Here is a 15,000-nt window from a genome sequence, read left to right as displayed (position 1 = left end):
AGAGGGGGGGGAGTGTTTGGCAGGAAGTCGAGTTGTGTTGATAGTGAGAAAATAGAATGAATTTGTGTAAATATATGAAAAGAAAAAGACAAAAAGGACTAGATTTTATATTAGGAAAAATGACTGAATCGTATAAGTAAGCGAGAAAAAAGGATCGAATCGTACAAGTAGGAAGGAAAAAAGATCGTATCCTGCAAGTATTAAAAGAACAGGATCGAATTATATGTGTAGTAAGAAAAAATGTTCGTTAAGGATTCAGTAGAGAGAGAGAGAGAGAGAGAGAGAGAGAGAGAGAGAGAGAGAGAGAGAGAGAGAGAGAGAGAGAGAGAGAGAGAGACTTTATCATATACTTCTCATGCGTATAATTCATCTCTGAGATACTTTATCTTATCACAAACAACCTCACAAGGATCAACATAACTGGTGGTTCCTGTCCTTCCTTTGTGTGCCTTTTGCGTCTTATAACTCCCACCTGCACACGACATAACACATCGCAGGAAAAGTAAAGAAAATATAATACAGTATTCAGGGTTAATATATTTTTGCATCACGTTAGTCAAGCCGGGTGTCAACTTGCAGATTTTTGTGGCTGGCAAGAGTGTTCAATCCCGCCACAGCAAAACGCCGGTATTATTTTCCTTATCATCGGTGGCTTCTCTTACTACTACTACTACTACTGCTGCTACTTCTACACATTTACGACCTTCTCTTACTTTCGTTTTCCTGTTTCTTCTTCTCCGTTTTCTTCTTCCCTTCTGTCCTACAACAATCTCAAATATTTTCGCGCGGTGTGTGTGTGTGTGTGTGTGTGTGAGGGTCTCTCTCTCTCTCTCTCTCTCTCTCTCTCTCTCTCTCTCTCTCTCTCTCTCTCTCTCTCTCTCTCTCTCTCTCTCTCTCTCTCTCTCTCTCTCTCTCTCTCTCTCTCTCTCTCTCTCTCTCTCTCTCTCTCTCTCTCTCTCTCTCTCTCTCTCTCTCTCTCTCTCTCTCTCTCTCAGGTTCCATACTAATTTGCATTTCTCTCGCTCTTAAACCTTCCTATCTTTCATCTTGTTTTCTTATCTTTCTCCCTCTTTTTACTCCTTATTCTTATTTCTTGTGTGCCTCACGCCTGTCTTGGGCCAGCCTGAAGAAGTAAAGAAACGTAAAAAGAAAGAGAAGGACAAAGATAAAGATTAAAATAAAAAGGAAAGGCTAGAACGGAAGAAGGAAGAAGAAAACAGAGAAAATGAACAGAGAAAGAGGCGCAAAAAGAGAGAGGGGGATTAAATAAGGCAAGTTTAACCAAAAGCCCAAACAAGAAAAATCATCGAGGAAATTGTAATGATATAATGAAAGAAGGAAGAAGAAGGAAGCAGAGAAAGAGACACAAAGAGAAAGATTAAATAAAGCGAGTGCAAACAAAAACGAAAAACTAAGAAAATAAAAGAAAATCCATCATCAGAATAATGGAAATGTTATCATGAATACAGACCCTCGGAACACAAAGGATCAGCAACTTAGAGGCTGTGGAGCTGTTCTGTCCTGTACCGTTTAGTTGTATCTCTGTATTCTTCGCCTCATCTACGTCTTTGGGAGTTTACAAAAGAAAACAAAATGTGGATATGTTTATGATTTGAGCTGTTTGACGAGAGAAGAAAAGAGAAGAGAAAATATGAGAAAAGAATAGAAGAGAAGACAGGTCAAGAGAAGAGAAGGCAAGAGAAAAGATGAGAAAAGATGAGAAGAGAGAGAGAGAGAGAGAGAGAGAGAGAGAGAGAGAGAGAGAGAGAGAGAGAGAGAGAGAGAGAGAGAGAGAGAGAGAGAGAGATTAATTACTGACTGACTCGTATAGAGATAAATAGATAGACAAATAGATACATACAAATACAAATAGATTCGCTTTAATCGATTAATGGGTAAGTTGATGCTCTGTTACAAAGTACATTGATATACTGATTGATTATCTGACTAGATAATCAATAACAAGCACCCCCAGCCACCTCACTCTGCGGCCTGCCCTCACCAGCCTGCCTCCCTCGCCAGCCTACTTCCTTCGTCAGCCTGCCTCCCTCAGCAGCCTGGCTCTCTCCCTCAGCAGCCTCCATCCTGCCCTCAGCATCCTGGCTCTCACCCTCAGCAACCTTCCTCCCGCCCTCAGCAGCCTGGCTACCTCCCTCAGCAGCCTCCCTCCCGCCCTCAGCAGCCTTCCTCCATCAGCAGCCTCCCTTCCTCAATAGCTTGTCTCCCCCGTGCCGCGTCCCGCACAGACCCGGGCAGGCGAGGCTCCCGGAAAGAGTTTCATTATTCGCGTTAAGAAGCGCATCGTTTTATCGCCTGGAGATCATCAATCTTGTCCAACACGAGGCGCCGCGCCGCTGGAAGGAAACCCGAGCCTCGCGTCGTCCTCCCCGCCAGCTGCAGTTTCAAAAAATTATTTCCGGAAGCCAAAAGTGAATTGCTTCCCTCCGCCCACGCGCCTCCAGCGGGCGACGATCAGATCTCAATCACAGCAGCTGGCTGACCCGGAGCGTCAATCCCATTAGCCATAGCCTAGCCTGGTAAATGGCCGCCCACAACTGAGACTGTTTACTCGGGAGACCTTTTGACAGGCGGCGGCGGGTCCTCGGCGCGGCGATGGTTTATCTGTGCGGGGAGTATTTTTAGTGTTCCTGACTCCACTGAGGTGACTGGTAGCGATCAACCACCCTCATGATCCCCAGGGGCCCTTATAGTTGCAGCGTGAGGTGTTGCATGGGGCGACGGTGCGTGAGTCCTGAAGGGCGGGTGTGCCCGAGTGTTTCCGCCGCCCTGGTCTTGCGGTCCAACGAAGCGAGCGTCAGTGTAGCGAGGTCTGCGCGAGTGTTTCTTGTGCCGCCGCGACCCACTTCACTATGGGCGGCGCGGAGGACGTGGGATGTTTTCTTTTCTTCTTTTTGTTGTCTTTTTCTCTCCCGCTCCATGTCAGCGGTGGTGGTGGTGGTGGTGGATCTATTCTTTGTTGTTGTTGACGCCTCTCTATGGTCTCCTCCTCCTCCTCCTCCTCCTCCTCCTCCTCCTCCTCCTCCTCCTCCTCCTCCTCCTCCTCCTCCCTCAACTATCCCACCTCCCCCTTTACCACCCCATCTTTCACTCCCTCCATCCCTCCTTTACCTCGAGAGACCATAAGAGTAGAAGGATGCCGAGTGCTTAGAAGGAAGGAGAGAAAGAAAAGGGAGAAAAGAGATAATGAAAGACAAAAAATGAAGAGAGGAGGAGGCGGAGGAGGAGGAGGAGGAATCGGTCGGCCACGCACGCATCACGACAGGCAGTTGACTTCTCGCCCCAGTCCATTGTCGTTGCCGTGTCTTCAATTATCCACTTGGCTGTGTCCTTTCTGCGCGTGTGGGCCGCTCAGCTCTAATATGCCGGCCAAGTGACGCCCTTTGTATCGGCCGACACTCATCCCAACAGCCAGATTGCCATTTTTGTGCAGGATCACCGCCCGTGGAAGGAGGGAGGCGCGTCCTTCACCAGCCATCTCCTTCTCTCTCTTCCTCCTCCACTAAGCGAGGCAGAGAGAGACGGAGATGAAGGAAGGGAGGAAGGGAGAGAGGGAGAGAGGTCAGGTTTTCTTGCCTAAGCGAAGAAGAGAGACAGAGATGAAGGAGGGGAGGAAAGGAGGGAGGTCAGCCTTCCTTCTCTTCCTTAACCGAGGCAGAGAGAGAGAGAGATGAAGGGAAGGAAGGAAGGAAGGGAGGTCAATCTTCCTTCCCTTCCTTAAGCGAGGAAGAGAGAGATAGAGATGAAGGGAGGCGGGAAGATGGGGAGGGAGATCAGGCTTAATTCCTTCCCTTCCCTTCCCTTCTCTTCTCTTCTCTTCTCTTCTCTTCCCAGCGTTCCTTCCAGTCCCTTTCACCCAAGCAGGCATGAGGGAAGGCTTCCGTCACTCGCTCCCCCGTCCCGTCCCGTCACCGCCTCGTGGGAATGTGCTGCCTGTACTTTGTGATTTATGAAGGAAACTGATGAAAAATGTAGCCTGGCGTTGTGGTCTTTCATGTAACGTGTGATGTTCGGCTGCTTTGTGTATTATTTCTGACGATCTTTTATCATGGAAGTGACATGCACACAGACAGACAGACAGACGCGCACACATACGAACTCTCTCTCTCTCTCTCTCTCTCTCTCTCTCTCTCTCTCTCTCTCTCTCTCTCTCTCTCTCTCTCTCTCTCTCTCTCTCTCTCTCTCTCTCTCTCTCTCTCTCTCTCTCTCTCTCTCTCTCTCTCTCTCTCTCTCTCTCTCTCTCTCTCTCTCTCTCTCTCACACACACACACACACACACACACACACACACACACACACACACACACACACACACACACACACACACACACACACACACACACACACACACACACACACACACACACACACATACACTCATGGATTTTGCTTGATCACCCTCTCCTTGTCTTCACCACCCCTTTCATCCTCATCACTAACAATAATTAACAAGGTAAGACGCGTCCTTAATTAGACGAATGACCGCCATAATTATCTCCATTAAGAAGGAGTATAATTTCACGCCGCATGAAGGCTGGAATGAGCTGTACTTTTAGTTACATTTATAATTACACATGTTTCCAGATTTGCATAGTATTAAACAACCTGGTGATTTGCGCGGCTACTGTGGAAGGAAGGAAGAAGAGGCTGGGGATTTGTTAAAGAAAGGTGATGTTGCAGGAAAAAGGGAATGGTGATACTGCAGGGAAAAGGAATGATAAAGAGCCTGCAGGGTAACGAAATCTCGAGGCTACAGGGGCAGAAAGGGGCGTTGGTTTACATGAGTGGGATGGCATGTAGCTACGATGAGGAGGGCAGCAGGAACTTTGTGGCTGAAAAAAAAAAAAATATCTACTGTAATGTTAGTTTTAAGAATTATGTAGATATCGACGCATTCTAATTGTTCCATTACGTGATAAATTGGGCCAAAAATATTATAGGGAAGGAAAAAAAAATATGAAGGGTACAGAATAACAGATATTATAAAAATGAGGAGAACGAGGAAAAGGAGAAGTAGAAGGAGAAGGAGGAGAGAGAGAGAGAGAGAGAGAGAGAGAGAGAGAGAGAGAGAGAGAGAGAGAGAGAGAGAGAGAGAGAGAGAGAGAGAGAGAGAGAGAGAGAGATATCCTTAAACAAATTACCTCCAGTCTGGAACTCTCACACCCAACATAAAATTATCATTCCTTCATTTCCACCTGTTCCAGATATACCAGTGAGGGAAGAGGGGCGCCGCTCGCCAGTACCAGTGTGGAGACGGTGAGTAGGTTGAGTTTTTGATTAAGTTCCAGTACTTAAATGACTCTATAACACGTTCTTTGCAGCAGACGACTCCATGATGATCTTATTGTTGAGACGCCAGAATTTCAATGAATCAGTCAGTCAGTCGGTTAGTGAGTCAGTTAGTTAGTTAGTCAGTCAGTTAGTTAGTTAGTCAGTTAGTTAGTTAGTTAGTTAGTTAGTTAGTTAGTTAGTTAGTTAGTTAGTTGGTTGGTTTGTCAGTCAGTCAATCAGTCAGTTAGTCAATCAGATCTCGAAAAAAAGAAACACTACATTATCCCTCTCTTACCTTCCCTATTTTCTCCCCTTCTCTAATTCACATCTGCACCCACATTCACATCCACATCCTTCTTTCTCCTCCCCCCACACACACACACATTACAGCTACCTCCATATTTCCACACCCAAACCTACCTACATACCCACCCACCCACCTACCCAACCACACACACACACACACACACACACACACACACACACACACACAAACAGCAGCAGCAGCAGCCCGAGAATCAATTACACTCCGCATTCTCCGTTCCTTGAAATTAAAGGTGAGAAAAAAGGCGCCACATCTCAGGGAAAAGAAAATTAAATCTCCTGCAAGGAAAACCGAAGTGGTTGGTCCCCAGCCAGCCAGCCAACCAGCCAGACCACCACCGCCGCCGCGTCACTGCGCCCGCCTCAACCCGACCCTGTCACCCCGAGCGGAGTTATACTTTGAATGCTACATTTAGCAACCATGTCAAGGAGTTTTTGCCCTTTTGTTCCTCCTCCTCCTCCTCCTCCTCCTCCTCCTCCTCCTCTGGTTCCTTCTCCTCTGCCTCTGTCTCAGCCTTCTCTGGTCTCAGTCTCCCCCTCGTGTTCCCACTGCTCGTTTTGATTTCTTTCTTTGTTTTTTCTCATGTTGCTGTTGTTGCTGTTCTTCTTCTTGTTCTTGTTCTTTCTTCTTCTTCTTCTTTTTCTTCTTCTTTTTCTTCTTTTTCTCCTCCTCCTCCTCCTCGTCTTCCTCCTACTTCGCCCTAATTACCACACCATCATCTCTCTCTCTCGGCCATGCAACAATTCTCAGTTGAAAGATTCCCAAGAAGTGATCGATGTTGTCAAATCCATTGAAAGAAAAAAAATCCAGAAAACTTCCATCATAATCCGTACGTTCTTTTTTTTTCTCTTTTTTCTTCTTCTCCCTTTCACTCCAGAACATAGACAGAGAGAGGAGCTTCAAGCGACAGAGGAGTTTGAGGTCTTTCATCGTCAAGATTGGCAGGTCCTCAGTGTCAGGACAAGTATTGAAGCATTGTATTGCGTCACGCCGATGTGCTGCCTCAGTGACGGCGTGTCCCTGTGATTGGGGGAACAGAGGAGGGCCGCGTGTTATGTTCGAGGTCTCGCCGTCAACTTACATTCTGCTCTCATTGCATAACTGGCTGCTGACAACACTCTTGCTCCTTCAACACGCCATGCACTTCTCTCTCTCTCTCTCTCTCTCTCTCTCTCTCTCTCTCTCTCTCTCTCTCTCTCTCTCTCTCTCTCTCTCTCTCTCTCTCTCTCTCTCTCTCTCTCTCTCTCTCTCTCTCTCTCTCGCCCTCTGCTCGCAAGAATGACTCAAGAGAATACAGTTCACACCGGTGTCAGAGTTTTTTTTTTTTTTTTTGTTCTCTCAGTCTGTCTCTTTCTCTTTCCATCAGTTCTTGTTGTCATACTGGAAGAAGTTGCCTGTGTAAGTAATGGTCTCCAGAAACGAGCGACTTATTAACTTCTTGACTACTATGACTTTTCGAGCTTAATGCAATGGTCCGGTACAAACTTACAGTGTGGCATTTCGAAGGTCACCGCTGGCTGCACAAGGAGTGAGTGAGTACTTCAAATATTTCAGTACCTGTTGTTCTATTTCTCCTCAGTGAAATCGTCTTGGGTGATTACAGTGAAGTAACAAGTTTTTCGTATTGTTACTAATAGTTAAAGGATTAAGAAATATATTTAAAAATAATACGCGCGTTGAAAATTATCTTTCGTGTAATTACCTTCATCAACACAAGTGACCTTTCCTCATCTTGCTCGCAACAATAACAGGAAAAGGGTTAAAACATTTCTTACATACTCGTATATTTTAAAACAATGAGTGTGATATGAGTGATCATTATTAATACGATTGACATAAATGGTCTTTCCTTTTCGAATTCTAAAGTTTAATTATTCTTACAGTTGTCTTGCTTACGATACTTAAAACACATCCAACACTTAAGTACTGCAGAAACTTTTTTTTGTGTGTATGTGTGTGATTGTCTACTTTGTCATTCTGTTCTTTGATAGTAGTAACAAGGAGCTGAAGAACAAAATAATGTAACCTCATTATAAGCCAATTGTATTTCTGTGGCTCTTCAGTGTCCCTATCTACTTTATCCTCCTCCTTCATATTTTCCTGCTTCTCCTCCTTCATTCTCATCCTCACACAGCCTTTTATAATCCAAGCTCTCCTCTTCCTCCTCTTCCTCTTCGTACTCCTTTTTCCTAACCGTCGTTTTCACATAAATATATAAAACAATACTTCGGGTCATTTTTCAGCTCCCGTGTTACAAAAGCAAGTCACGTCTGCCGATAAATCCTTCCTCTCGCTCTTCTGTCGAGGGAAAAACGGACCGGCAGAGGAGGTAGAAAATGCACGAGACGTTTATGAACGACACGAGCGAAGGAACGTGGCTGCCTGTGGAGGGCCGAGAGTGTGGGATGGTTGTGGCGGTGTGGGGTGGTGGTGGTGGTGGTGGTGGTGGTGGTGGTGGTGATCAGTGGTGCTGTGATGGTGAGTATGATGTTTTAATTAATTCCTTTACTTCAATGATCGTATTTTGGTAACATTCAGAGAGTAAAGATGAAATAAAGGATTGATTCTGTATTTTCGAGACCACAGGAATAACCTTAACATGTTTTAGTATAAGAAATAATTGTCTTGAAATGTTGTGAAGGGATTATGGGAAAGATGAACGGTTAGCAGTGTAAAGGTTAGTTATTGAAGCGGTGGCGATGTGCGGTGGGCTTTAAAAATGGTTTGGTTTGGAATATGATCACTTCCTGACGTGAAATATTGTGTTGGTTGAAGAAAAATCACTTTGGAATAGCGTCACGTAAGACATTTCCCTAACAGATCGTGACGCAGGAAGTGCTTCTTGATTCTTTGTCACGCACGCACACACACACACACACACACACACACACACACACACACACACACACACACACACACACACACACACACACACACACACACACACACACACAAGCACTCACGTATGCTGTGTTTCCGTCACCAGTAACTTAAAGAACTAAATTATTCAGAAGTAAGTGCTTTATCTTTATAGTCGAGAACTTATGATTTTTTAAGAACCACATGAGAGAGAGAGAGAGAGAGAGAGAGAGAGAGAGAGAGAGAGAGAGAGAGAGAGAGAGAGAGAGAGAGAGAGAGAGAAACACACATATACGAAAAGATAATCGAAGCATAAGTTGTAAAGTGTCCAGCACTGAAGAAATCGAGCTAACAAGAAGTCCTTAAATCACTAATGTCTTTTCCATGACATGCCAAGGGGCGGCTAGACCTGTGATCCATTAATGCCAGTGTCCGGGCCGCTGCCGACAAGCCTCCCGCCCCTGACCTTCACTCTCCTCCTCAATATTATCCTTCTCCATCTATAATGCACCCCAGTTCCTACTCGCTTCCCCAGGCCTCCAGGCACTCCCAGCTCCTCATCCCCCTTCCCCCTGCCCCACGTTCTTTCCCCCACTCCCCCACTCCCTCATTTACTTCCCCCACTCCTCCAGGCACCACCACAGTCCCTATCCCCGATCCTACTCCCCACGTCCTTCTTCTACTCCTTCAGGCAGCCCCTATCCCCGTTCCCACTTTTCCAAGTCCATCCCTACTCCTCTAGGCACCTCCTCAGCTCCCTATCCTCCTTCCCCCTCCCCTTCTCCCACTCCTCCAGGCACCACTCCCAGCCCCCATTCTCCACCCCTCCAGGCACCTCCCCCACCCCCGCCCCCTTTGAGTCACACAGGACACGTCTACTAATCACCAGGACCACCTTCGCCGCCACGTACAAATGAGGCATTCTGAAGGCGTCCCGTGACCCCCGCCGCTTCTACAAACTGGCGCCACAAAAGCCACACATTCCCGCCTTCTTGAAAAGCTCTCTCTCTCTCCCTCTCCCCCCCCCTCTCTCTCTCTCTCTCTCTTTCTGACTTCTCCTGACTAACACCCTCACTCCCTCATCCTCCCCCCACTCTCTCTTTCTCACTCTCTCTTTCTTTCTCTGTGTGTGCCCTTTGCCCTGAAGAAACTTTTACTTACCTCCTTGACTTGTAAACAGACAGATTCACACACACACACACACACACACACACACACACACACACACACACACACACACACACACACATGCACGCACATAGACACACACATATGCTTATTAAATGTGTGTTTTGTATTATGCACAAATGAGAACAAACGCAAATATGTAAATTAATTCTCTCTCTCTCTCTCTCTCTCTCTCTCTCTCTCTCTCTCTCTCTCTCTCTCTCTCTCTCTCTCTCTCTCTCTCTCTCTCTCTCTCTCTCTCTCTCTCTCTCTCTCTCTGTTAACACTGGCTCAGCTATTTTACGTTTTTCATTTTACAGTCGTTTATTCTTTTTATTTATTTCCTTATTCCACTGCGGTGCTGCTTTTTTACGATCCCCTCTCGGCCTCTTCACGATTTCTTTAATGTCATTTTATGTTCCGTTAACGTCAGGCGGGCGGCGGGGGAGCCCAGATCCGCCCCGTGATTGCTTACCATTTCTTTCTATGTATGTTCCTTGCTCTTCATTGTCTACGTGTTGCATATGTTGTCCTTTTTTGTTGTTGTTGTTTTTTTTTCTGTACTTTGTCGCTGATTTTCTTTGATGGTAAGGTGTTAGAGTTTGGAAACACACACACACACACACACATACACACACACACAAACACACGCTCACATGAAGACGCACACACAAAGACGCACTCACGCACACGCATGCAGGCACACACAAACCTAAACACGTCTTGACCCCCACCACCACCAGCACCACCACCACCACCACCACCATTACCATCTTCATCTCTGTCACAAATAAAACTTTTAAACCTTCTTCCCTTCATCCGATATTCCCTCCCACGCTGACTGCACCCCCGTCCTTACCTTCCCCTCCCTCCTTCCTGCCTTCATGTCCTGTACGTACCCCCTTTACTTCCCCACCCACACTAACCAAACCCCCTCCCCCTGCCCCCCGCCCCCTGCCCCCTGCCCCCTGCCCTCCGATGGCCCGCAGCACCCATCAAACCCTCCTCACCGCCGCCTAAACACCCGCTAAACGGCCGACCGACCATTGTCCAGAAGGTGTCGACTTGCTCACCATCATTGTGGCCTCGACCCCCCGCCGGCCCCTCACCCTCCCCGGACAATGGGTCGCTGATGACCTCCCAGGAGGCTGACCTCCCGCCCCACGCCCCCATCCCTGACCTCTCCACCCCCTACTACCGCCTCCTCTCGTACCTTTATTCTCTTTTCTCTCTGTCTCTTTTCTCCATTTCTCTTTCTTTCTTTCTCCCTCTCGGTGTCCTTTCAGTCTTGTTCCTTGTGGTTTGTTCTCTCCGTTGTTTCTCTTGTTCTGGTGTAGCCCAAGTTGTGGACCCACGCGAGTTCGGTGCTTTCTGTTCCTGCCGCTAGGTGGAGGGCGGGTCTGAGTGTAGCGGGACCCTCGGAGTGGCGCCTGGAGGTGGTGGTGGTGAAGGCGGTGACGCAGAGGCTGCCACACCCGCGCGGGGGGCGACGTGAGAAGGGCGAGGTGGTGAAGAATGAGAGAGGAAGTTATAGGATGATTTATGACTTGGCGATGTGGAAAGGAAAGGAGAGTTAGAGTTTAAGAGAGAGAGAGAGAGAGAGAGAGAGAGAGAGAGAGAGAGAGAGAGAGAGAGAGAGAGAGAGAGAGAGAGAGAGAGAGAGAATCATCATATTTTAATTAGTTTGTTAAATTATCTATTATGTCATTCTTATTTTCTTTCTATGACCAGATGGAAACAAATCACACACACACACACACACACACACACACACACACACACACACACACACACACACACACACACACACACAAAAAAAAAAAAAGAGAGAGAGAGAGAGAGAGAGAGAGAGAGAGAGAGAGAGAGAGAGAGAGAGAGAGAGAGAGAATGAGACAAAATACTATTACAGTTATTGGAAGTTTATTCGTATTTTTATCGAAGGAATAAAAAAAATCACTTAGTCTCTCTCTCTCTCTCTCTCTCTCTCTCTCTCTCTCTCTCTCTCTCTCTCTCTCTCTCTCTCTCTCTCTCTCTCTCTCTCTCTCTCTCTCTCTCTCTCTCTCTCTCTCTCTCTCTCTCTCTCTCTCTCTCACAGCTGACTCACGCCTCGCTGGATACCTTCGTCACTCCAGGCCAACAAAAGCTCACCACTGGCACATAAGTTGTAATCTTTCTTCTCCCCACAACAAGAAACTGGTGCCTCGAGGTGCGACGGGGAGGAGCGCTGGGAAGTAATGACCTACGCTTGGGTTTCTTCTGCTTTCTGGAAATGGGAAAATGTAAAAAGTTCCTATTAAATGTCCCGATAAAATTGACGGTGTTCGTTGCGTTGGTGCAGGCGAGTCAATAAGTTAATGGACGGGTGGTGGTGGTGGTGGTGGTGGTGGTGGTGGTGGCGGTGGTGGTGGATGGCAGGGGTTGGTGGTGTCTTTTGCAACTCAATTTGGTATTATGAAAGTGATTGTTATTGTTATTTTTGTTCCTTTTTTTGGGGGGTTTGGTGTTTTTCTCTCTCTTTTTTTCTAATGAGTAAGATTTGGTGTTTTTTTTATTTCTTTTTTTTTTTTTTTTTGCAATCGAGTTACGGTGAATTGCTGTGATGTAACTGTCATCGTCACCATTACCATCACCATTATCGTAATTACTGCCGCTGCCACCAGTAACACTACCACCATCACCACTACTGACACTACGACGCATCTTCACTATTCACCACTACCGCTACTATTGTACTATCACTACCATTGTCACCACCACTGTCTCCACGAACATCATCACAATTGCCAACAACAACCATCACCACTACCACCATCACTACCAATATAACCTCAAGCAATATCATATCTACCACCACCACTACCTACACCACCACCACCACCACCACACTGCTCGATTTATGCTATTTGAAATTACGCCTCTCTAAATAAATGGATATACTGATGAATACATGAGTGTGTATATGTGTGTCAATGGGTGTATTGATAAATATATGACTGCGCATGGGTATTTGTGTCTCGGTGGATGTATTGATGAGTACATGAGTGTGTGTATGCGTGTTTGCCTCAATGGATTCATGAAAGTATGGGTGTGCAAGCGTGTTTATGTATCAGTGAATGTATAGATAAAAATGTATGATTGTGTATGCGTGTTTGTATTTCAGTTAGATAATTGATGAGTGTGTATGTGCGTTTGTTTCTCTGTATTTATGTGTGTCTGTGCTGTACCTACTAAAGTGCCTGGCATCGTGTGTTCTACCCTATTCTTTCACATGTAGTTCATTTTAGTGGATTTCAGAAAGTACTCTCTTAATAGCACAACACGTCTCCGCTTCGTTGCCGTTGTGGGTAAGTAGTACAGAGTCAATAGGGAGGATTAAGAGATCAGACAAATTTATGAATAGGGAGGGTAGGTGGTTATATAGGTAGGTGTGTTTTTTTTTTTTTTTTTTTTAGGGAGTGCCACTGGAAGGATTATTGTGTTTTTGTAGTTTTTACCTTGTATTCTTATTTTGTTCTTCCTATGTATTCCTGTGTATGTTCTTCTAGTCTAGTCTCCTCCATAAACTTGTTAACTCATTCACTGCCGCGTCACACACCTTTTCTTAACCACTTTGAGACGTTTCTTTTCTACAGTTGCTTCTAAATGTAATACCGCTTAGTCATTGGAAAACCTGGGTCCTTATTCGAAAATACTGTGCTCTCTCACCACGACTATTTTTTCCAAATCCACAGAGATGATTAGCTGGGTTCTCAAGACTGTTTTTTCTTTTAATAATTAAGAAATTTCGTTAACCTGTCACTAAAACCGTAAAAATCTCCTTAAAATTCTGTGTAACTTCAATTAGAGTCTTTTAAAAACAATTGTATTTTAGTATATATATATATATATATATATATATATATATATATATATATATATATATATATATATATATATATATATATATATATATATATATATATATATATATAGTTTACTTCTTGTTTTCACTTCTACTTGGAACTTCTATTTTATTTTTTTTGTGGCTCATGGGCGTTTTTTTTTTTTTTCCATAAATTTTATGAATGCATCTTCAATGGATCTTGTTCTCGCACAACCACAGCTTCGATCAGTCCATCATTTACTTCACACATTCCATCCAAGATCTCAATATTTTCCACGATACTTTTACTTTCCTGTCTCCTGCGCAGTTTTTCCCTCTCATTCCTCTCCTTTCAATCCTCTACCTGGCCAAACTCGTGTGTCACCTGCAAGCCAACACCACCATCACCACCTCCTCCCTTCTATTTCTCCACCCTTCCTCTCCCTCCCTCTCCTCCACCCCTCCCCTCCCCTACCTCCCCTGGCGGCACATAACACGCTTCTCTAGTCCAGTTTTCCATAACCTCCCCCGCGACCCCGAGACACGGAGACAGTGGCGATGACCTTTGTGGCTGATGGTGTGTGTTGCCCCGGGCTGGCTGGCGGTGGATGGAGCAATGCCCGCCAGATGCTTTCACTCACCAAGCACCAACCCACCCACCAACACAGTGCAGTTAATTAGAGCACCTCGTTATTTGAGCGCAGGTGCAATAAGTAACACACAGCCTCCATCTCTTGCCTCACTTACCTGCTCTTATTTCACGTCACCTGCCGCTCTTAATCCCTCGTGGTGAAAGAGAGACTCGATTTCATTTCTCTCCCTTTTTTTTTTTTTTTTTTGCTTGGGCGGCTGGGTGGCGGCTGCACGGTGTCTCCGCCCGCCCACCGCCCGCCCTGGCAGTGTCCATCCAGCTCTCACTCTCCTCGCCGCCCTCGCCGCCTCCAGAGAGGGGCGGCTCGGGTCTGCCTGGAAGGTGACCAATTTTAGGATTAGTTCTGCCCGGGCGGGATTGCTGTGCTCACTCCGCCTGACAAAACAAAATGTAATTACACCTCGAGGGAGACCTAATGACACAGTAAATAATTCATATGTTAGCGGCGAGAAGTGTCAGTGGAGGGAAGAAGGGAGGGAAGGGAGGGAAAGTGAAGGCCTGGGGTCAGATGGGACTGTGGCGGTGAAGGAAAGAGGAGTCGGAGGAAGAAATGGTGATAAAGTGTAAGAAAAGACGTCCGGGTGAGTGAATAATTAGAGGACTGAGGTGAGGACGAGGCGAGTGTGGGGAGGCGGGGTGGTCTGCGCTGAGGGGAGGCCGCTGGTCTGTTGAAGGGACCGGTGGTCTACTGAAGCGACTGCTGAAGGGAGGGGCTCACGAGGGATTTGGAGCACTTACTCTCACCTGGAAAATGCACATTAAAATTTCATTATTAAATACCCTGTTCGTTTAATCCTCTTACCCTTATAAGTCTTGCAGAATTATTTTCTTTTATCTATTTTCTTC

The 15,000-nt window shown here is 46.0% G+C and overlaps 2 protein-coding genes across 3 annotated transcripts in view; one reads left to right on the top strand and one right to left on the bottom strand.

Annotated features, from left to right (window-relative positions):
- The window catches only part of LOC135094557 (protein gooseberry-neuro-like), a 199,517-nt gene that overhangs the window by 41,504 nt on the left and 143,013 nt on the right, over positions 1-15,000 (top strand). The window contains exon 2 of one of the 2 annotated variants that reach the window (XM_063994790.1): positions 5,223-5,274. The exons of the other annotated variant lie outside the window; for it this stretch is intronic. The gene's annotated coding sequence lies outside the window, so the exon portion shown is untranslated. The remainder of the gene's footprint in view (positions 1-5,222; positions 5,275-15,000) is intronic. 2 annotated transcript variants of the gene reach the window in all.
- Positions 14,748-15,000, bottom strand: part of LOC135096730 (uncharacterized) — a 27,544-nt gene continuing 27,291 nt past the window's right edge. Inside the window, exon 6 of the mRNA XM_063998467.1 lies at positions 14,748-14,851. Coding sequence (XP_063854537.1) covers positions 14,748-14,851 — 104 coding nt within the window. The remainder of the gene's footprint in view (positions 14,852-15,000) is intronic.

This window comes from Scylla paramamosain, chromosome 3, assembly GCF_035594125.1.
Source record: "Scylla paramamosain isolate STU-SP2022 chromosome 3, ASM3559412v1, whole genome shotgun sequence".
NCBI lineage: Eukaryota > Metazoa > Arthropoda > Malacostraca > Decapoda > Portunidae > Scylla > Scylla paramamosain.
This window is presented reverse-complemented; position numbering and strand designations above follow the sequence as displayed.